General features: G+C 39.4%; 1 protein-coding gene across 9 annotated transcripts in view; it reads left to right on the top strand.

Annotated features, from left to right (window-relative positions):
* TNIK (TRAF2 and NCK interacting kinase) overlaps positions 1–22270 on the top strand; it is a 408855-nt gene that overhangs the window by 260780 nt on the left and 125805 nt on the right. For all 9 annotated transcript variants that reach the window (XM_050780052.1, XM_050780051.1, XM_050780046.1 and 6 more), the window contains 3 exons: positions 2125–2235; positions 5957–6047; positions 7916–8046. In XM_050780052.1, the coding sequence (XP_050636009.1) occupies positions 2125–2235; positions 5957–6047; positions 7916–8046 (333 nt within the window). The remainder of the gene's footprint in view (positions 1–2124; positions 2236–5956; positions 6048–7915; positions 8047–22270) is intronic.

Below are 22270 nucleotides of genomic sequence, written 5' to 3'. Positions count from 1 at the left end.
AAAAAAAAATTAAGCAGATTTCTTGAGTATCATCAAATATCTAAGTCTGTATTCAGAATTGTAATTATCTCAAAATTTGTGATATCTCTCTTTTAAAAAAAAAATATCTAAATACGGTGCACCCATTTCTATTTGTTGGTATATCTTTTTAAGTGTTTTTAAATCTATAGGTTTTCTTTGCATCTCTTTTTTTCTCCCTTGCAATTTAAGTGTTGAAAAAACTCTTTGTCTTGACTAGTATCCTGGTCTAGATTTTGTTGATTGTATCCCCATGATGTTACATGTACCTCAGTCCTCTGAATTTCCTGTAAATTGGTGATTGGAGCTAGTGGCTTGATCAGGTTCAGATTTTTGTTTTTATTTTTGGCAGTACTACTTCCTAGGTAATGTGTGTTCTTTTATCAAGAGGCAAATTGTATTTACTTTTTAAAATGTTAACAGTCATTGATGATCACTGCGTGAGTCTGCTAGCTTATTAGGAGGCACAAAATGCTGGCATTCTAATTCTACTATGTCTTCTTCATTTATTAGATGGAATACCTACTTTTGTATGAGGAGAAACTTTCCCTCTTTTATTATTCAACTACCCAGTGGTAAGATTTGTATAAAAAAGGCAGTATAGACTCTTCAGTCTTTCCTTTTATTTGCCAGCTCTCAAAATAAGTTGGTTCGTTATTTTTTTCTAACAGTGCCAGTCATATCCTTTGGGTGGGGGGTGACTTTGTTAAGGCATTTAATTAAGCACATTTAAAGTGTTTCTACACATTGGAGCTATTACTCTTATCAATGCTCAAATTATTCCATCTTTCACCACTGGGAGTCTCATCAAATTGAATCCTTTTTGACATGATTTTGTGGTCTTTGATAGTTTCTGGGCTATTACATATTGTAATTTCCCAACTTTTATCTGGTTGGAATGTAATCTACTTGTGGCACTTCCCAAATTTCCCTATAAACACTTACAGGTCTTGAAACTGCTCTGGCTTCTTGGAAGAGGTGGAAAGGTTTCCCTAGCCTTTATGGAATCATAAGAAGACAAGTCAGAACAGGCTTTGGAAACTCACTCATGAAATGCGTTTCATGAGATTTTATTCAGTTTCCATTAGGTATACAAAGAAAAAGAAAATATAGTTTCTGCCTGAAGATTTTGGAGCCTGATGAAGTATCTTTTAGGACCTGGAAACATAGTGCTAAAATCAGGAATGTAGATTTGGACAAAGCCAAAGCCATCAATGTGATTTTATTGTGGCTCCGTTTTAGTTCTGTCTCTACTACCAAGTCAGGAATTGATTGCTAGTTATTCTGAATTCTTTTTGTATAATTATAAAAAATACATAAGTACATAGTAAGGTGACCTTTGTTGAAGATATTTTTGAAGGTAAAAGTCTGGAAATGGATGTGTTTTTCTAAGCCTAGAAAATGCATGTAAAAGCACATAGATGGCTTTTTTTTCCGTAGGGTCTCTACATCCCCATTAAGTAAGGGTGATGTTTATTTTCTGCCTATTTTATAAGTTGCTAAGTACTGTAATGAGTTTATATTTATAGAGTGCTTGGAGCTTTTGCATGAAAGGTGCTAAATTAGAGTTTATTGTTTATTGAATTTATTTGATGTGTCCAACCTCCTGGGAACATTCGCTGAAGTTAATTAAAAACAGATAGTTCCTACACTGACAGCCTACAGTGCCACTTACAAACCAGTAACATAAACAGTGTGCACTTCTGTAACCCTAAGTTGGGACACTAGAGAACCACAGTTCTTTCTGAAGGGGGAATAATGCTACTTTTATGTGAAAATTTGACTGCTGAGTAAAAACAGAGATATTCTCAATTTTGTCTGAGTCACCTACCTGCTCCCATTTAAAAAAAAAAAAAAAAAGAATATGGAGAGTTTCCTGAATTTTCAACTATAACTTACAGGTTGAAAAATTTTCAAATAATGTTTCCTTTATATCATTTTGGGAATATGTGAAGGTAAAAGCTTGTGTTTTATATTTTTTTATGATTACTTTTTCTTTGCAGGAATGGCATTCCAGAGCAGCCAATTGCTTGTGCTTTCTTACCCCAACTTAATGGAAGCTGTGAAGCATCATTAAAATAATGGTTTGTTTGCTTCCTTTGCCAGTTGGTGATGGAGTTTTGTGGTGCTGGCTCTGTCACCGACCTGATCAAGAACACGAAGGGTAACACGTTGAAAGAGGAGTGGATTGCATACATCTGCAGGGAAATCTTACGGGTAGGTTACGAGTGGGGACTGGCCCACCTCCCAAAGTCTTCAAGCAACACATGATATCTTAGGAGGGACTGAATTTTGTGACTTTCCAGTGAAATTCATAAGCATATCAAAAACTCTTTAAAAGTTTATCCTGTCAGTGGTGGTGGTGCTGGTGGTAGTTTGGTGTGAAGGTCTGCTCTGATGGAAGTAAGCGCTGTTCTGGAGATAGGCCATGAGCATATTTTCATTTAGGTTGACATTGGGTGATTTATCTTAATAAGGGATTCATTTTCAATGCTGTTTCCAATTAGAAACCTGATTTTAGATCATAAAGACAGTGTTCCACTTAGGAAATGAATTATTTTAAGAGATGTTTTGATCACTCATTTATCTGTTTGTGAAAGTTTATAATTAATATATTATCTCTAATGCTGTAATACCTTCTCACCATATAAAGTTTATAAGGATTGTGTGACTTTAGTCATTCCTATACATACAACCTAGTTTAACTGATTTTACCTTTAAAAATTAATCTTTGTGACCTAATCGCTTAAACTAATCAAAATAGCTGAACAAGACTGCCTGTTTGGCCAGTTTTCCCATATATCCCCCAATCAGGAAATCTAGACAATTGTATCATATTTGCTGACCTGAGTTCAGGAAGAAGAAAGTAACTGGGCATATTTTAGTTCATTCAGACTAGCTTAATCATCCCTTCCTACTAGTATGGAGATTATTATGTCTACTGAGCATTCTTACTGGATCTTCCTGGCCATTGTTGTTTATTTATAAGCTCTGCCTTCTTAATTTAAGGGAACAAAAGTTAAAACTTTTTACTGTGTGTTCAAGGTATGCCTTTGAGAGACAGATTATATGCTTTGGGTGAATGGATGAAATGCATAGAAGTAAAAAAGAAGGAAGGCATAAGAAGATGATGTCTGTTCATTAAATGCAAACCAAATTAGGAAAAGGCAAATAGAAAATGGAATTTTAAAATTGTAACATTGATGTGAATGACTTCTATACTACAAAATATCACTGAGAAATATTAAAGAAGACCTTAATAAATGGAGGCATATATTATTTCACAGATTACTCAATATTGTTAAGATGTCATTTCTACCCAGTTTGATCCATGGTTTCATTGAACTTCCGATTAAAATTCCTATAGGTATATTTGTGGAAATTTATAAAGCTGATTTTCAAACATGTAGAAATGCAAAGGGCCAAGAATAACCAAGGCAATCTTGAAGAAGAAGAACAAAGCTGGAGGATTTATGCTACCAGTTATCAGGATTTATTATAAAGCTACTAATAAATTAAGACAGAGTAGTATTGTTACAAGATTAGACAATAGCCAAAGGAACAGAATCAAGGATCCAGGAACCAGACCCACATCATATGGACACCTGGTCTGTGACAAAGGAAAGGGTGCTTTTATCAGTAAATAGTACTTGATCAGTTGAATATCCATAAGAAAACATGAAACTTGATACCTGCTACATACCATGTTCAAAAATTTATTCCAGCTGGGTTATAGATATAAATGGGAAAAATATAAAAATTAAACCTCTTAAGAAAAAACACATACATCCATGGCTTGGGGTAGGCAAAAATATTATAAATTATATATTTTGTGTTTTTAAACAGAAGACAAAACAAAATTTGAGGGGAAACAAGGAGGCCTGGCTGTTGATTTCCTTCACATCTGACGTTTGTCTCTGTTTTGATGTGCCATTATGCAAACTTACTTTGAATTTCTGACTTAAAATTTTGCTCATTCAGTAGAGCATGATGGATTATGTAGTCATCCTGACCACTCAGTGGGTGCCAAGAACCTGTCAGGTCTCTAGGGCTGGATCTGCCCGATACGCTTTTCTGCACTGCTGGGGAACCCTCCAGAGGATCAGTCATTTGATCTCATCTTGGTTCTAAAAGCAGCAGGGATGTTTCATCACATGAGCATCTCTCAATACCTTTCACACATTCTCAATGTGTGGAAACAATGGCGTTCCTCCTTTTCCAGTACATTCTTGGAAATGATACCGGCATTTCAGACATGACTCACTGGAAGAGACACTTGATCACCCAAAGGTCTCTGGCCACAAGAGGTTTTAGAGATGACCTCCATGCATTGTATGATCTCATTAGAAGAACTTTTGGCTCACTTCCATGCTCTGGTATCTGCTTTCAACCACTTCAGTGGTGAAGGAGGGAAAGGGATCTTCAGTCCCTCTCTTAAGGATTTATAGGGTACATAAACACTGTGAAAACCACACATTTAAACCTGCTAGATGCCTACCTTGTGACAAACTGAACAGATAAGAAAGGCAATTTTTAAAGACCTAAACCAGTGCCTCAAACCCTTCTATAACATGGTTTATGTTTTGTGATATTTCTAAATGTATATGTGGGTCTTCTTGGACCTCTGTACTCTCATGCTGAATTTCTTTGACAAGAGAATTCAGATATCCAGTTTTGTTTCTTTTCCTGTCAACTTCATTTTTCATACCATGACTTTGTTGTTGTGGAGAAGATTAAAAGAACAAAAAATTATAAATAATAAAGTACACTTAGGTACCTGATACATTGAATTATCAAGTGTTAGCATAAAATAATTCGCTTTAAGACTCCAGTTTTAGATTCTTTTAGATTATAATTTATCTGAAAAATATCTGACTACTTTAGAGTAAGTCTGTAGGTTAAAGAATTCACACCACAAAGAAGCCAAAAACAGAGTAATTCATGAAGAAATGGAACACAAACAGGTTTAGTTGTCACTGAATAATTATCTCACATAATGAGCACAAAGTCGCAAATAGCATAAACTAAAAATGATAGTGATAAATGCCAACAAAGGAAATAGAAACTGTATTTCTTTTTAAATGTAAGGCACAATGGGTAAAGCCAATGGGAAATTTCTTGGCTGGTCTGAGAAATATTTTACTGTGCTTAATTAAAATTGTATAACGAGGCCGGCTGCTATGGCTCACACCTGGATTCCCAGCACTTTGGGAGGCTGAGGTGAGTGGATCACCTGAGGTCAGGAGTTCAAGACCAGCCTGGCCAACATCGTGAAACCCTGTCTCTACTAAAATAAATTAGCCTGGCGTGGTGGCGGGCACCTGTAATCCTAGCTACTCTGGAGACTGAGGCAGTCGCTTGAACCCAGGAGGCAGAGGTTGCAGTGAGCCTAGATCACACCATTGCATTCCAGCCTGGGCAACAGAGTAAGGCTCGGTCTCAATCAATCAATCATTCAATGAAATTGGATAACAGAAAGTAAATTTTAACTTTTAAATTCAAATATTGCCAAAAATCCTGCAGGGATTCAGTTAAATCAGGTTAGTTTTCTATACAGAGAATGTGTAGATGGTTCTGTTTCAAACTAGCAAATACAGGCAGTCCTCGCTTTTCACAGTAGTATTAACTGAAACTCGTGTTCATGTTGGAACCATATAATCACTTGTGTGGTTCCCTGATACCTGATAATCAGATCCGATATGCAAGCATTTCATTAAACACAGCACCATGCATTGCAAGGACTGTCTGTGTATTTTAATGTATATTGATCAGTTACCTACAGTTAGAAGAGCACTATGAGCACATGAAAGATGTGATTATAATTCTGAAAAGTATGTCTGGGTGAGTGTAAAGTTTTTGGATCCTTAACATTCAAAATAATTTATTGGCATGTTGGCTTATGCTCCTATTAACCCTTCTTAACTCTCCATCACTCCAGGGGCTGAGTCACCTGCACCAGCATAAAGTGATTCATCGAGATATTAAAGGGCAAAATGTCTTGCTGACTGAAAATGCAGAAGTTAAACTCGGTAAGAGCAGAATCCTGTGAGCCTTGGAATTGCAGGAAGTGATGAGATTATATTAACAGCTCTAAAAAATTAATGTTAATTTGCCACTGTGGATTTGGAGGGCATTGCCCTAAAAATAGAAAGGAAAATGTTTGTCTATTTTAAAAAATATTTTCTCAAGGCATTCTGAGGAATGAATTATATATAATGTGGGAACAGAACCACTGGCTTAATCAATATATAGAAATAATTGAGTTTCTTTGTTTCAGCAAAGATTAGAAGTGACAAAGTTTGAAATGGCCTCCTATATCTTACAGTTTGTTTATATTGTTGCTGCTATAACAGAGCACTAGGACCCAATTTTTTTTCCATGAAAATATACCCGGTTAGGCATATTCAGAATAATCAATTCCTGCTATCTTCCTGTAGGTTTAAGTTATATTTACATTGATTTTGTTATTACCTTGGGCTCCTGTACAAAATGAATGCTCAATATTTTCCTTTAGGTGCATACTGATTACCTCCACTTGCATCAGTGGGAGAATCCTTTTCTTTGGCGTATCTATTAGAGCCCTTTCCGCAACAAATCTGGGACTGTCCAAATAAAGTAGAGAATTACCACATGCATTTGACTGTTTGGTGTATATGAGTAAGAGCATGAACTGAAAAATATCCAGTAGGATATGTGACTTGTCATCTAGAAAAGGATCACTGTCCATATGATTGTATGTTTTCAAAGAGATTTAAACATCTTCTATGTTTATATCTCAAACATTTGCTCTTCCTTTTTGTTGAAATATATGATACCCATTTTTTTTCTTAGTTAACATTTGGGGCCAAACTTTCTCATCTCATGAATATTCTCTTTTAAAAACAAAAGTATGCATTATATAGGCTAAGCAGTTATATATGTATCAACTAGATAAGCTACCCTGAGAGCTTTCTTGCATCACTAATTAACAGTTACTTGTTGAGTGTATATTATATGCCAGGCCCTGTATGACAATTTTCTATAGATTATCTCTCATAAACATCAGAGCAACTCTGTGTAGATGTCATCATCCTCATTTTACAGATTAGGAAACCGAAGCTCAGAGAGATTGATCTACTAGCCCTAGGTCATACCACTAGTAGGTGGCAGAAATGAGATACAAACTTAGGCAGTCTGACTCCAGACTTTTGCTTTTAATCACTTGCTTCGTATCCCCAAAATACTACCCTTTATGACAACCAAGCTTACTTTTTTTTAACACCTATTGTTGGTCCTTGTGAAGCCTTGGTGTAACCAAATGTAACTCTTTGTGCCTTCCTCATTGGTACACCTCATCCAGTTACACATGCAGTTTAAAAACATATTCATAGTATAGAAAAGATAGAAGCAACCCAGGTGCCCATCAACAGGTGAACAGATAAACCAAATGTGGTCCAAAAATACAATGGAATATTATTTAACCTTGAGAAGGAAGGAAATTCTAACACATGCTACAATGTGGATGAACCTTGACAACATTATACTAAATGAAATAAGCCAGTCACAAAAAGACAAATATTGTATGATTCCACTTATACAAGGTAGTGAGAATAGTCAAATTTATAGAGAGGGAAAGTAGAATGATTGCCAGGGGTTGGGGCAAGGGAAATTGGGAGCTATTGTTTAATAGGTACAAAGTTTCAGCTGGGGAAGATGAGAAATTCTGGAGATGGATAGTGGTGAAGTTTGCACAACAATGTGGATGTACTTAGTGCCCCAGAAATGTACCCGTTAAAATGGTCAAAATTATATACTTTATGTTATGTACATTTTACCACAATAAAATAATTCACATTCATTTTATCGCTCTATAAAACCTAAGATCATAGACTTTATTTACTTTTCTCCTCTTAAATAGTGGACTTTGGAGTCAGTGCCCAGCTTGATCGAACTGTGGGCAGGAGGAATACTTTCATTGGAACTCCCTACTGGATGGCACCAGAAGTTATTGCCTGTGACGAAAACCCAGATGCCACATATGATTTCAAGGTATGACTTCTTTGTTGTGTTTCAAACCTATGCCTACCATATTATCCTGAGTCTTGCAGCGGGAGATTCTTACGTGCCTTTATATTTATGATTCATGTGACCCAAAGGGAGAACTGAAGAGCATTATTTGAGTTTAAGACTTACAAGACATTCAAGTGGGGATCTTTTTAATGAATTCACCTATCTTATTTGATTGCCTGTTTGTTTAAAAAAAAAATGTTTAAATCATTTTTTATATTTTTTTGAATTTACTCTTGCTTCTTCTTATTGGAAAATACATTAGATTTCCATGTTGGTTATGGTTGAGATTTTTGGAAGAGTGTATATTCTGAGAGCTTTTTACGTTAAACTAAGATGTGAATTTGTTATCTTGGGCCATCTTTTTCTGATTGAGAATAATCTGACTTACTCACGTCTACGATGCTCGAAGTATAATTATCTGGGGTTTCTTTTTCATGAGAGGGAATCAGATGGAATATTGGTGACTACTTTATGGTCTTTCTGTCGTGTATCCTGATGTTTCATAGAAATTTGATTTGTGACTTGTTACTTTATATTATAAACTAGAAATTTGCTAATAAATTCAAAGCTGTGTTCAAGTAGATTTCTCCAAGAAGCCCTTCTCTTTTCTATTCTGCTAGCCAATAACCAAACATAAATTTGGGTTATTGCCCCTCAGTTTTATTGTCTGGGCTTTTAGGTGACATGGCTTTCTAACGAATGGTGACTGAAAGTCAAGACAATAAAATTAGGGGCAATGGGATCTGGTAACTGTGTGTGGGTTTCCAGGCTGTGCATTAGGTAGAGAGACACCCTGTGGTCTTTGTGTGCATTACAGGACAACTTGGGCAAAACTTGATCTACCTGCGCTGGTTTCAGAGGTGCATGGACTTTTCACCAAAACACTTTAATGATCCTCTGTAAATACTCTCATCTAACAGATGAGGAAACTGAGGCCGAGATCTGCAGGTGCCCACCGGGTTAGTGATCATCTCAGAGTTAGCACCTGAACGCAGGTCTCCAAGCTTTCTGTTCAGAGCCCTTTCCAATATATTACCTTGCTCCTCTGTAATGTACTTCCATATAAATCTCCAATTTACCAATTGAACAGTATATTTGGAGAATTTTACTTTTAAGGAATATTTTTAGTTCTCGACATGTGGGGTTATTATTGAAATCAAGTCTTAAAGATGCATTGCAAACATTGCAGCATTTTTGAGGCCCCGTATCTCAGTGTTGACAGAAAATTTGCCTCTTTTGGGAATTGTAAGCTTGAAGGTCTGAAAACGTAATAATCTCCCATAAATTTCCTCCTTCCTTCAAAGTTAGTCACTGTAATAACCTGACAACAATCTGTCTGAAAACAGCTGCCAAGTTAAAAATTAATCTCCTGCCAAAGTAAGTGTCATTTTTTAAACTGCTAATGATAAGCATATTTAAATAATTCCATTTGCAAATCTCTTCAGAGAAACCACTACAAAATATACATCCCAGGCCAGATATGTGTGTCATGATTAGCTACAAGCAATTCTTCAAACCATAGTTATACCTAACAAGTGCTAACTAGTCTATATCTGGGCCACAGATATTCTAGATTACTATGTAACATAGCATGGGGAATCAGTGTTTGCAGCTTTCACCCTCAGCTTAATCTTTTAAGTATTGTGACTGACTACACTATATATGGGACTTTTGTTATGTAAATAAAGTGGGTGCCTACCACTGACTTGTTTTCAGTAGGGTATCTAGAAGAGGCTTTCCTTCTGGCCAAGCAAAGCTTGGAATTAAACTGATATTTTGGTCCTCTTTCCTCAGATTATGGCTGAGGAGTATAGTTTAAAATCACTGTAAATGGTATGAGACCAGTGCATAAGTCTAGGTATGGGCAAAGCCTAGTGCATGAGTAGCCACAGAGGTCGTCATGCTGCACAGTGATTTCAGAGGTACTGGAAGGTTCACCTGGCTATAAAAGTATCCTGAGACATTAAAAAGATTAAAGATGAATGTCTGTTGTGTTTTTTTTTTTTTTTTTAATAAAGAATCCTGATAGAATAGGTTCAACTATGTCAGTCATTTAGACCTTAGTGCAAATTAGTTTAACAGGATTGTCAGGAATGTAGGTTGTGCAAGAGGAGGAAAAAGTCATGGCAGGGATATGAGCTTCACTGGTTATTTGCCATGGGTAAAAAGAGCAGGATGACAAAAGAATGAATAAGGAAGACTTTTCCATGGAGGACTTTATAATACTGAATTATTTTCGGTTTAAAAAAAAATTCAGGCCGGGCGCGGTGGCTCAAGCCTGTAATCCCAGCACTTTGGGAGGCCGAGACGGGCGGATCACAAGGTCAGGAGATAGAGACCATCCTGGCTAACACGGTGAAACCCCGTCTCTACTAAAAAATACAAAAACCTAGCCGGGCGTGGTGGCGGGCGCCTGTAGTCCCAGCTACTCGGGAGGCTGAGGCAGGAGAATGGCGTGAACCCGGGAGGCGGAGCTTGCAGTGAGCTGAGATCCGGCCACTGCACTCCAGTCTGGGCGACAAAGCGAGACTGTCTCAACAAAAAAAAAAAAAAAAAAAAAAAAAAATTCATAGTGGTCTTCAAAGACATCTTAGACAAATCAAATAGTAAATAATAAATAACAAAACCAAGCCATACCCTGTTGGGGTATAGTAGAAGGTTTGGGGATTTTTGCAGATTTATTTCATCCACTTACACAGTTTTACTGTGGGCCGGAAAAGATGCTGATCTTTAAATAACCTTACTACTTCTTTCTTGGCACCATATATTATCCCCTTTTCTGTTCAGTATCCTTAGGAATGTGACCTGTCACCAGGGGACAACTTGACAATATGCTGATTTTCAAAATCATTTATTCATTCATTCAGTGCATGTTTATAGACTATCCATTGTGTATAAGGAGTTAGTCAAGCTGTATCTGTACATGCTGTTTCTGATAGAAGGTTCATTTGAGACCCTGTCAAAGCCCGAGGATTTCACTGTGTGTTTGGTGGTCCACTTGGCCCAGTGGTGTATCCCAGCTCCAGAAGCTTGATGTCAACACTTTGGGCCCTCATGTGCCACAGCCACTTTCAGCTGAGAGTGTATATTTAGAATAAAGGATGACTTGGCCACCAGACTTTATTAGATTTCTTACCACAAAAGTCCTTCCTGTAAAATAAAGACAAGAAGAAAAAGAAAAAGAGTTGGATTTGTTATTGGATTTATTGTTTATCGATTATTATTTGATGTGTCTAAGATGTCTTTAAATACCACTATAACTTTTTATAAAACCTAAAGCAACTCAACGTTATAAAGTCTTCTGTAGAAAAGTAGCCTGAAGAGCTCTTGCTTCTTATTGCAGAGTCTGGTTTTGTGTGATATCTACTGGGCACAGTAAGTAACTCACTGAAAATAGACCCTCTCCTAAGCAGTAGCGCCAGAATCTCATTTGCCTGGTGTGCCGGCTTTCCCCTGGAGGCCCTTCCTTTCTTGTTTTCAGAAATTCTGTCAAAACACTTCAAGTGAAAGGAAAGGTTTTATTTCCCTGATAAGTATGTGGGGCAATAATGAAAGCTTTCCCATTTAACAATAAGCATTCAAAAGATTTGAAATTAATAAAGCTGTTCAAAATGCCTAGGCTGTTTAAATTGTTATTTTTTTTAAACCTAGTTTGAATTTCATTTTGGTTGGATGGGATCTGCCAAGCATTTTATAGTCCTGTGTATTTATTACTTTAACAGAACCACCCACTAAGAAATTTCTGTGGCTGAATGCCACAGTATAGTACACATAATGTAGTGTTATTCACCCCTCCCACCCCATGGAGGGAGACACACACACACACACACACACACACACACACACACATACACACGGGAAATCTATAAAGAACCTGGAAAAACTTAATAGTATTTACTTTTGAATAGGGCATGTGAATGGAAAACTTAAAATTTTTATTTTCTATATCTTTCTGTCCTGTTATGTTTTTTGCCATAAACAGGCCTTGCTCTTATATTAAGCCAATGGAGTAAGAGATGCACAGTGAAATGGCGTACCCCCTCATCCCACTCCCCACCAGATTCCTGTCCTTAGGCCTGATCTGTGCCACTGTTGTTTATTATTCGCCTAAACTCTGTTTATGAGACTTTCACACAGGTACTGCAGATCATTTGCAGACATGGGTGTCTCCTCCAGCGTTTGGGTGAATATTGTGCTCTGGGTGGAGAGAAAGTACTCTTTTCCCCTGTGTCACAGATAATTGGCATTATTCAGGCAGGGTGCAAATACTTCTTCTAAGTAAGAGGTTCAGTTGGAAATAAAGTGAGCAACCTAACTAGTGGTAGAGTTTCCGCTGTGCACGGTGTCACCTGAGAGGACAATATTCAGATTGCAGAATGATGCGTTTACACTCTCAAACAAGTCCTGCCATCTGTCTACTGAGATTCAAACAAAGGTACTTCCCTATTCGATCAGAAGGAAGGTGGGGGTGGAGCAAGATGGCCAAATAGGAACAGCTCCAGTCTCCAACTCCCAGCGCGAGCGACACAGAAGACCGGTGATTTCTGCATTTTCTTTTTTTTTTTTTTTTTGAGACGGAGTCTCGCTCTGTCACCCAGGCTGCAGTGCAGTGGCCGGATCTCAGCTCACTGCAAGTTCCGCCTCCTGGGTTCACGCCATTCTCCTGCCTCAGCCTCCCGAGTAGCTGGGACTACAGGCGCCCGCCACCTCGCCCGGCTAGTTTTTTGTATTTTTTAGTAGAGACGGGGTTTCACCGTGTTAGCCAGGATGGTCTCGATCTCCTGACGTCGTGATCCACCCGTCTCGGCCTCCCAAAGTGCTGGGATTACAGGCTTGAGCCACCGCGCCGGGCCTGATTTCTGCATTTTCAACTGAGGTACTGGGTTCATCTCACTGGGGAGTGCCCGACGATCGGTGCTGGTCAGCTGCTGCAGCCCGACCAGCGAGAGCTGAAGCAGGGCGAGGCATTGCCTCACCTGGGAAGCGCAAGGGGGAAGGGAATCCCTTTTAGTAGCCAGGGGAACTGAGACACACAACACCTGGAAAATCGGGTAACTCCCACCCCAATACTGCGCTTTAAGCAAACAGGCACACCAGGAGATCATATCCCACACCTGGCCGGGAGGGTCCCACACCCACGGAGCCTCCCTCATTGCTAGCACAGCAGTCTGTGATCTACCGGCAAGGCAGCAGCGAGGCTGGGGGAGGGGCGCCCGCCATTGCTGAGGCTTAAGTAGGTAAACAAAGCTGCTGGGAAGCTCCAAGTGGGTGGAGCTCACAGCAGCCCAAGGAAACCTGCCTGTCTCTGTAGACTCCACCTCTGGGGACAGGGCAATAACAAACACAGCCGAAACCTCTGCAGACGCAAACGACTCTGTCTGACAGCTTTGAAGAGAGCAGTGGATCTCCCAACATGGAGGTTGAGATCTGAGAACAGACAGACTGCCTGCTCAAGTGGGTCCCTGACCCCTGAGTAGCCTAACTGGGAGACATCCCCCACTAGGGGCAGTCTGACACCCCACACCTCACAGGGTGGAGTACACCCCTGAGAGGAAGCTTCCAAAGCAAGAATCAGACAGGTACACTCGCTCTTCAGAAATATTCTATCTTCTGCAGCCTCTGCTGCTGATACCCAGGCAAACAGGGTCTGGAGTGGACCTCAAGCAATCTCCAACAGCCCTACAGCTGAGGGTCTTGACTGTTAGAAGGAAAACTATCAAACAGGAAGGACACCTACACCAAAACCCCATCAGTACATCACCATCATCAAAGACCAGAGGCAGATAAAACCACAAAGATGGGGAAAAAGCAGGGCAGAAAAGCTGGAAATTCCAAAAATAAGAGCGCATCTCCCCCGGCAAAGAGCGCAGCTCATCGCCAGCAACGGATCAAAGCTGGACAGAGAATGACTTTGACGAGATGAGAGAAGAAGGCTTCAGTCCATCAAATTTCTCAGAGCTAAAGGAGGAATTACGTACCCAGCGCAAAGAAACTAAAAATCTTGAAAAAAAAGTGGAAGAATTGATGGCTAGAGTAATTAATGCAGAGAAGGTCCTAAACGAAATGAAAGAGATGAAAACCATGACACGAGAAATACGTGACAAATGCACAAGCTTCAGTAACCGACTCGATCAACTGGAAGAAAGAGTCAGCGATAGAGGATCAAATGAATGAAATGAAGCGAGAAGAGAAACCAAAAGAAAAAAGAAGAAAAAGAAATGAACAAAGCCTGCAAGAAGTATGGGATTATGTAAAAAGACCAAATCTACGTCTGATTGGGGTGCCTGAAAGTGAGGGGGAAAATGGAACCAAGTTGGAAAACACTCTTCAGAATATTATCCAGGAGAACTTCACCAACCTAGTAGGGCAGGACAATATTCAAATCCAGGAAATACAGAGAACACCACAAAGATACTGCTCGAGAAGAGCAACTGCAAGACACATAATTGCCAGATTCACCAAAGTTGAAATGAAGGAAAAAATCTTAAGGGCAGCCAGAGAGAAAGGTCGGGTTACCCACAAAGGGAAGCCCATCAGACTAACAGCAGATCTCTCAGCAGAAACTCTCCAAGCCAGAAGAGAGTGGGGGCCAATATTCAACATTCTTAAAGAAAAGAATTTTAAACCCAGAATTTCATATCCAGCCAAACTAAGTTTCATAAGTGAAGGAGAAATAAAATCCTTTACAGATAAGCAAATGCATAGAGATTTTGTCACCACTAGGCCTGCCTTACAAGAGACCCTGAAGGAAGCACTAAACATGGAAAGGAACAACCGGTACCAGCCATTGCAAAAACATGCCAAAATGTAAAGACCATCGAGGCTAGGAAGAAACTGCATCAACTAACGAGCAAAATAACGAGTTAATATCATAATGGCAGGATCAAGTTCACACATAACAATCTTAACCTTAAATGTAAATGGACTAAATGCTCCAATTAAAAGACACAGACTGGCAAACTGGATAAAGAGTCAAGACCCATCAGTCTGCTGTATTCAGGAGACCCATCTCACACGCAGAGACATACATAGGCTCAAAATAAAGGGATGGAGGAAGATTTACCAAGCAAATGGAGAACAAAAAAAAGCGGGGGTTGCAATACTAGTCTCTGATAAAACAGACTTTAAACCATCAAAGATCAAAAGAGACAAAGAAGGCCATTACATAATGGTAAAGGGATCAATTCAACAGGAAGAGCTAACTATCCTAAATAGATATGCACCCAATACAGGAGCACCCAGATTCATAAAGCAAGTCCTTAGAGACTTACAAAGAGACTTAGACTCCCATACAATAATAATGGGAGACTTCAACACTCCACTGTCAACATTAGACAGATCAACGAGACAGAAAGTTAACAAGGATATCCAGGAATTGAACTCATCTCTGCAGCAAGCAGACCTAATAGACATCTATAGAACTCTCCACCCCAAATCAACAGAATATACATTCTTCTCAGCACCACATCGTACTTACTCCAAAATCGACCACGTAATTGGAAGTAAAGCACTCCTCAGCAAATGTACAAGAACAGAAATTATAACAAACTGTCTCTCAGACCACAGTGCAATCAAACTAGAACTCAGGACTAAGAAACTCAATCAAAACCGCTCAACTACATGGAAACTGAACAACCTGCTCCTGAATGACTACTGGGTACATAACGAAATGAAGGCAGAAATAAAGATGTTCTTTGAAACCAATGAGAACAAAGATACAACATACCAGAATCTCTGGGACACATTTAAAGCAGTGTGTAGAGGGAAATTTATAGCACTAAATGCCCACAAGAGAAAGCAGGAAAGATCTAAAATTGACACTCTAACATCACAATTAAAAGAACTAGAGAAGCAAGAGCAAACACATTCGAAAGCTAGCAGAAGGCTAGAAATAACTAAGATCAGAGCAGAACTGAAGGAGATAGAGACACAAAAAACCCTCCAAAAAATCAATGAATCCAGGAGTTGGTTTTTTGAAAAGATCAACAAAATTGACAGACCACTAGCCAGACTAATAAAGAAGAAAAGAGAGAAGAATCAAATCGACGCAATTAAAAATGATAAAGGGGATATCACCGCCGACCCCACAGAAATACAAACTACCATCAGAGAATACTATAAACACCTCTACGCAAATAAACTGGAAAATCTAGAAGAAATGGATAATTTCCTGGACACTTACACTCTTCCAAGACTAAACCAGGAAGAAGTTGAATCCCTGAATAGACCAATAGCAGGCTCTGAAATTGAGGCAATAATTAATAGCCTACCAACCAAAAAAAGTCCAGGACCAGATGGATTCACAGCTGAATTCTACCAGAGGTACAAGGAGGAGTTGGTACCATTCCTTCTGAAACTATTCCAATCAATAGAAAAAGAGGGAATCCTCCCTAACTCATTTTATGAGGCCAACATCATCCTGATACCAAAGCCTGGCAGAGACACAACAAAAAAAGAGAATTTTAGACCAATATCTCTGATGAACATCGATGCAAAAATCCTCAATAAAATACTGGCAAACCGGATTCAGCAACACATCAAAAAGCTTATCCACCATGATCAAGTGGGCTTCATCCCTGGGATGCAAGGCTGGTTCAACATTCGCAAATCAATAAACATAATCCAGCATATAAACAGAACCAAAGACAAGAACCACATGATTATCTCAATTGATGCAGAAAAGGCTTTTGACAAAATTCAACAGCCCTTCATGCTAAAAACGCTCAATAAATTCGGTATTGATGGAACGTACCTCAAAATAATAAGAGCTATTTATGACAAACCCACAGCCAATATCATACTGAATGGGCAAAAACTGGATAAATTCCCTTTGAAAACTGGCACAAGACAGGGATGCCCTCTCTCACCACTCCTATTCAACATAGTGTTGGAAGTTCTGGCTAGGGCAATCAGGCAAGAGAAAGAAATCAAGGGTATTCAGTTAGGAAAAGAAGAAGTCAAATTGTCCCTGTTTGCAGATGACATGATTGTATATTTAGAAAACCCCATTGTCTCAGCCCAAAATCTCCTTAAGCTGACAAGAAACTTCAGCAAAGTCTCAGGATACAAAATTAATGTGCAAAAATCACAAGCATTCTTATACACCAGTAACAGACAAACAGAGAGCCAAATCAGGAATGAACTTCCATTCACAATTGCTTCAAAGAGAATCAAATACCTAGGAATCCAACTTACAAGGGATGTAAAGGACCTCTTCAAGGAGAACTACAAACCACTGCTCAGTGAAATAAAAGAGGACACAAACAAATGGAAGAACATACCATGCTCATGGATAGGAAGAATCAATATCGTGAAAGTGGCCATACTGCCCAAGGTAATTTATAGATTCAATGCCATCCCCATCAAGCTACCAATGAGTTTCTTCACAGAATTGGAAAAAAACTGCTTTAAAGTTCATATGGAACCAAAAAAGAGCCCGCATCTCCAAGACAATCCTAAGTCAAAAGAACAAAGCTGGAGGCATCACGCTACCTGACTTCAAACTATACTACAAGGCTACAGTAACCAAAACAGCATGGTACTGGTACCAAAACAGAGATATAGACCAATGGAACAGAACAGAGTCCTCAGAAATAATACCACACATCTACAGCCATCTGATCTTTGACAAACCTGAGAGAAACAAGAAATGGGGAAAGGATTCCCTATTTAATAAATGGTGCTGGGAAAATTGGCTAGCCATAAGTAGAAAGCTGAAACTGGATCCTTTCCTTACTCCTTATACGAAAATTAATTCAAGATGGATTAGAGACTTAAATGTTACACCTAATACCATAAAAATCCTAGAGGAAAACCTAGGTAGTACCATTCAGGACATAGGCATGGGCAAAGATTTCATGTCTAAAACACCAAAAGCAACGGCATCAAAAGCCAAAATTGACAGATGGGATCTCATTAAATTAAAGAGCTTCTGCACAGCAAAAGAAACTACCATCAGAGTGAACAGGCAACCTACAGAATGGGAGAAAATTTTTGCAATCTACTCATCTGACAAAGGGCTAATATCCAGAACCTACAAAGAACTCAAACAAATTTACAAGAAAAAAACAAACAACCCCATCAAAAAGTGGGCAAAGGATATGAACAGACATTTCTCAAAAGAAGACATTCATATAGCCAACAGACACATGAGAAAATGCTCATCATCACTGTCCATCAGAGAAATGCAAATCAAAAGCACAATGAGATACCATCTCACACCAGTTAGAATGGCAATCATTAAAAAGTCAGGAAACAACAGGTGCTGGAGAGGATGTGGAGAAATAGGAACACTTTTACACTGTTGGTGGGATTGTAAACTAGTTCAACCATTATGGAAAACAGTATGGCGATTCCTCAAGGATCTAGAACTAGATGTACCATATGACCCAGCCATCCCATTACTGGGTATATACCCAAAGGATTATAAATTATGCTGCTATAAAGACACATGCACACGTATGTTTATTGCAGCACTATTCACAATAGCAAAGACTTGGAATCAACCCAAATGTCCATCAGTGACAGATTGGATTAAGAAAATGTGGCACGTATACACCATGGAATACTATGCAGCCATCAAAAAGGATGAGTTTGCGTCCTTTGTAGGGACATGGATGCAGCTGGAAACCATCATTCTTAGCAAACTATCACAAGAACAGAAAACCAAACACTGTATGTTCTCACTCATAGGTGGGAACTGAACAATAAGATCACTTGGACTCAGGAAGGGGAACATCACACACAGGGGCCTATCATGGGGAGGGGGGAGGGGGGAGGGATTGCATTGGGAGTTATACCTGATGTAAATGATGAGTTGATGGGTGCAGCACACCAACATGGCACAAGTATACATATGTAACAAACCTGCACGTTATGCACATGTACCCTACAACTTAAAGTATAATAATAATAAATAAATTAAAAAAAAAAAAAAAAAAAAGGAGGAAGGTGACCCAGATAGCACATTAGTGTCACCAACAGGAAACTGAAACTCCTATTCAACGTATTTCTGTGGCTTCCTGTTCACACCCACCTATAAAGGATTCCTTAGTCAAATGCATGCAGTACCTCCTCCAGGCAACATGCTGATCCCCAAGGGAAGAGAGTAAGCTATTCTAATATTTTCCCTTTGGTCACATAACAAGCGAAAATGGACAAAGAACTAAAGATTTCTGTCCTCAGTTTATTTTATGTGTGAAATGGGATTATTAATAACTCTCTCCTCCTCAATGACCCTAACTCACCACCTGAGTTCTGTGTCTAGATAACATAATATATAAATATATAATATAATTAATAAGAGTCAGTCTTTTGAAGTCAGACAGGACCAGTTTAGACTTTGCCTCCTATTTGCAAATTACCTCAGGGGAGTTATTTAACTTTTCGTAAACCTGCATAAAATGGGAATAATAAATTGTTTATTCCGAGGTTATAATAAAGTGAGAATATACATAAAGGGATTAATACAGTGTCCACCACTTGGTAAATACTCAATATATAGTACTTAGTGTATACATATATATTATAGATAGTTTGTGTTTATGTTATAATATGGAAGTATTGCTATTTGGGGCCATTTGTTACCCCCAAAAGGCAACAGTTTCATATGGTTCAACCTCGTATTTGTGTTACACACCTCTAATTATCTGCTTACATTGAGCCAGAATCTGCTTCTCTATAACTTTGACCACTCAATTAAGATGTTGTCCTTAGGGACCATACACACAATGCATTCATTTCTTTTTCCCACCTGGAACATTTCAAAAAAAAACTAGTTACAAATAAGTTACCCAACAAAAGACTACTTTCTGCTCTGTGAAACTTGATAGAATAAAATATGCTGGCTGTGCCCATTATTAAGCTATTGTCTGTCAACTCTGGACTGCCATGCTGCCCTCTGCTTTGTGCTAATAGAGCTAGGACTCAGCTGTCCTCCCTTCTGTTTGTCCATCTGACTACTTATCAGGCTCTGCCAGCAGGGAGCAATAGAGAACGGGAGACCTCGCGAGGAGGAGGAGGGAGGAGGACGCACGTTTTCCTGTTTGCTTCCTGTAAGCTTCTTGTTTATGTCCGCATGGTCCTTGTGACCTCTTTGAGCACCACTGAATGCCAGAGCTCCCTGCCATCTTACCTGACTCTGGTTTGCTGGTTGAACTGCCAGTTGATGATATCTGGCCCTAAGGGTCTATCTGTACCCACATTTGTTGAATACCCAATGCAGCGTGTACTACATTGTATATTAGGCCCTTTGCATATATTTCCTCATTGAATTCTCTTACCAATCCTGCAAGATATGTGTTCTTTTCATGTTGCAGTTGAGAAAATGGGCTCGGAGTTATTAGTTGTGTCAGAGTTGAGTCTGGCTGCAGAGCATAGGTACCTTCTACCTCATGGTGGCCATTGGGGTTCTTGTCTTGTGCCACACAGCCTCTCATTCTTGTGTGGCTGGTTCAGACATCTGAAAGTGTTGCTTTTCTTCACTGTGTTGAGCAGCCCAGCCCCAGAAGGAATGCTCTCTTGTTCTGTTCAAGTTGCTTGTGTATCAGCTGTTCCCCACTCCGACCCTTTCCAGCAGCCAAAAGTTCTGTCTTGCCTCTGCCTTCCCAAAGGCACTAGAATTTGTCTCTCTTCTGTTTGTAATGCACACAGCGCTAGGCTATTAATCATGCCACAGGCTAGGCTGCACAGCACCTCTGGAATAATGAATTACCCAGCTCCTGCCAAAATGAGTCACACCATGGCCATGAACGAAACTTATCTCTCTCTGACTCTTTCCTCATCTTGTTCTTCCCCCTTCCCTTTCTCGTCTCCTGTGATCTGTCTTGCCAGTCGTAATTGGAGCATTTTCTCCTTTATTTAAGTTCTGAAGTGTCTTTGGGACTCACTAATGTATCCAAAGGCTTAAACAAGGCCTGTCGAGGACATTTATGGCTTTCTAGCATGGGCAGTTAAGTGTAGCTTACAAGCAGCTTTGGGTATATGTGGCCAGGAATATAAATGTTCCTCTTGGAAAACAAGAGAACCCCAGCCAAAAAAAAAAAAATCCTAACATTGATATCAAATGAAGGCTTAAGGAAGCAGCAGAATCAGCTAGGTCATGTGACTTAGCAGAGTATGCACAGGTATTTGTGGTGGGGTGACCTTTGGTTTGAAAGAAGTGTTCTGGGGGCTTAGGGAAAGGCTGCTCAAGAGGGATTCTGAGATGATGTGTACTAAACAAAGTACATATCTTTTCCCTAAACCTTCTTGCTTCCTGTGGGATAAATCCAGGATTACCGAACAAATGAGACCACTCCATTTCCCTGCTGTCAAAGTATGTTTCTTCAAATTATTGCTGTATATGTATTATCACTTAGGAATGCTTTTGTCTGTACTTACGTTTCTTATGTCACTAGAAGTCTAGAGGCAGGCAGTCCAGGGTTGATGTGATGGTTCACTGATGTCTTCAGAAACCAAAGCTCCTAGCTTTCTGTCCTGGCATCATCAATTTGTTGGCAATAACTCATGGTTGCAAGATGGATGCTGTAGCTCCAGATATCATATTTTTATTCAAGGCACTAAGAAGTGGGAAAAAGTTAGCAAGACACCAGCTATATTCGTCCCTTATTTCAGGAAAAGCAGAAGCTCCCAGAAGATGTTTGCTTGTGTCTCATTGGAGAAAACTATGTCACATCCCTAACTGCCATCCTTAGCTGCAGCGGCATCAGGATAGGCAAGTGTGGCTTTGCTATACTCTGAAATGGAAGCAGCAAGAAAAATGAGGGTTGAAAATGACCACTGGGTTAGCCAATAAACAATTTCTGCCACAACTAAATAGAGGAAAATCATAGAAGACTAAGTTGGGCAGGCAAAGGCAGTGTCATCTGACAGTGGAGGAGAAGGAAATCAATATTCTTGAGCCCTACTCTGTGCCAGATTTTGTGCTAGCAGCATACCTGATCAATACATGCATGCCACGGTTATTTCCATTGTGCAATTGAGAAGCTAAGCTCTGAGCAACATTCTGCATGTAGCTAAATTAGAAGCCAGTATTTGAATCCAGATCTGCCTGACTTAAAAGCCTGTTCTCAACTGGGTGTGGTGGCCCATGACCGTAATCCCAACACTTTGAGAGGCCAAGGTGGGAGGATTGCTTGAGCCCAGGAGTTCAAGACCAGCCTGGGCAACATAGTGAAACCTCATCTCAATCAATCAATCAATC

The sequence above is a fragment of the Macaca thibetana genome, chromosome 2 (genome assembly GCF_024542745.1).
Source record: "Macaca thibetana thibetana isolate TM-01 chromosome 2, ASM2454274v1, whole genome shotgun sequence".
Classification (NCBI taxonomy): domain Eukaryota; kingdom Metazoa; phylum Chordata; class Mammalia; order Primates; family Cercopithecidae; genus Macaca; species Macaca thibetana.
The sequence above is the reverse complement of the archived record's forward strand: the minus strand, read 5'-3'. Positions and strand labels throughout refer to the sequence as shown.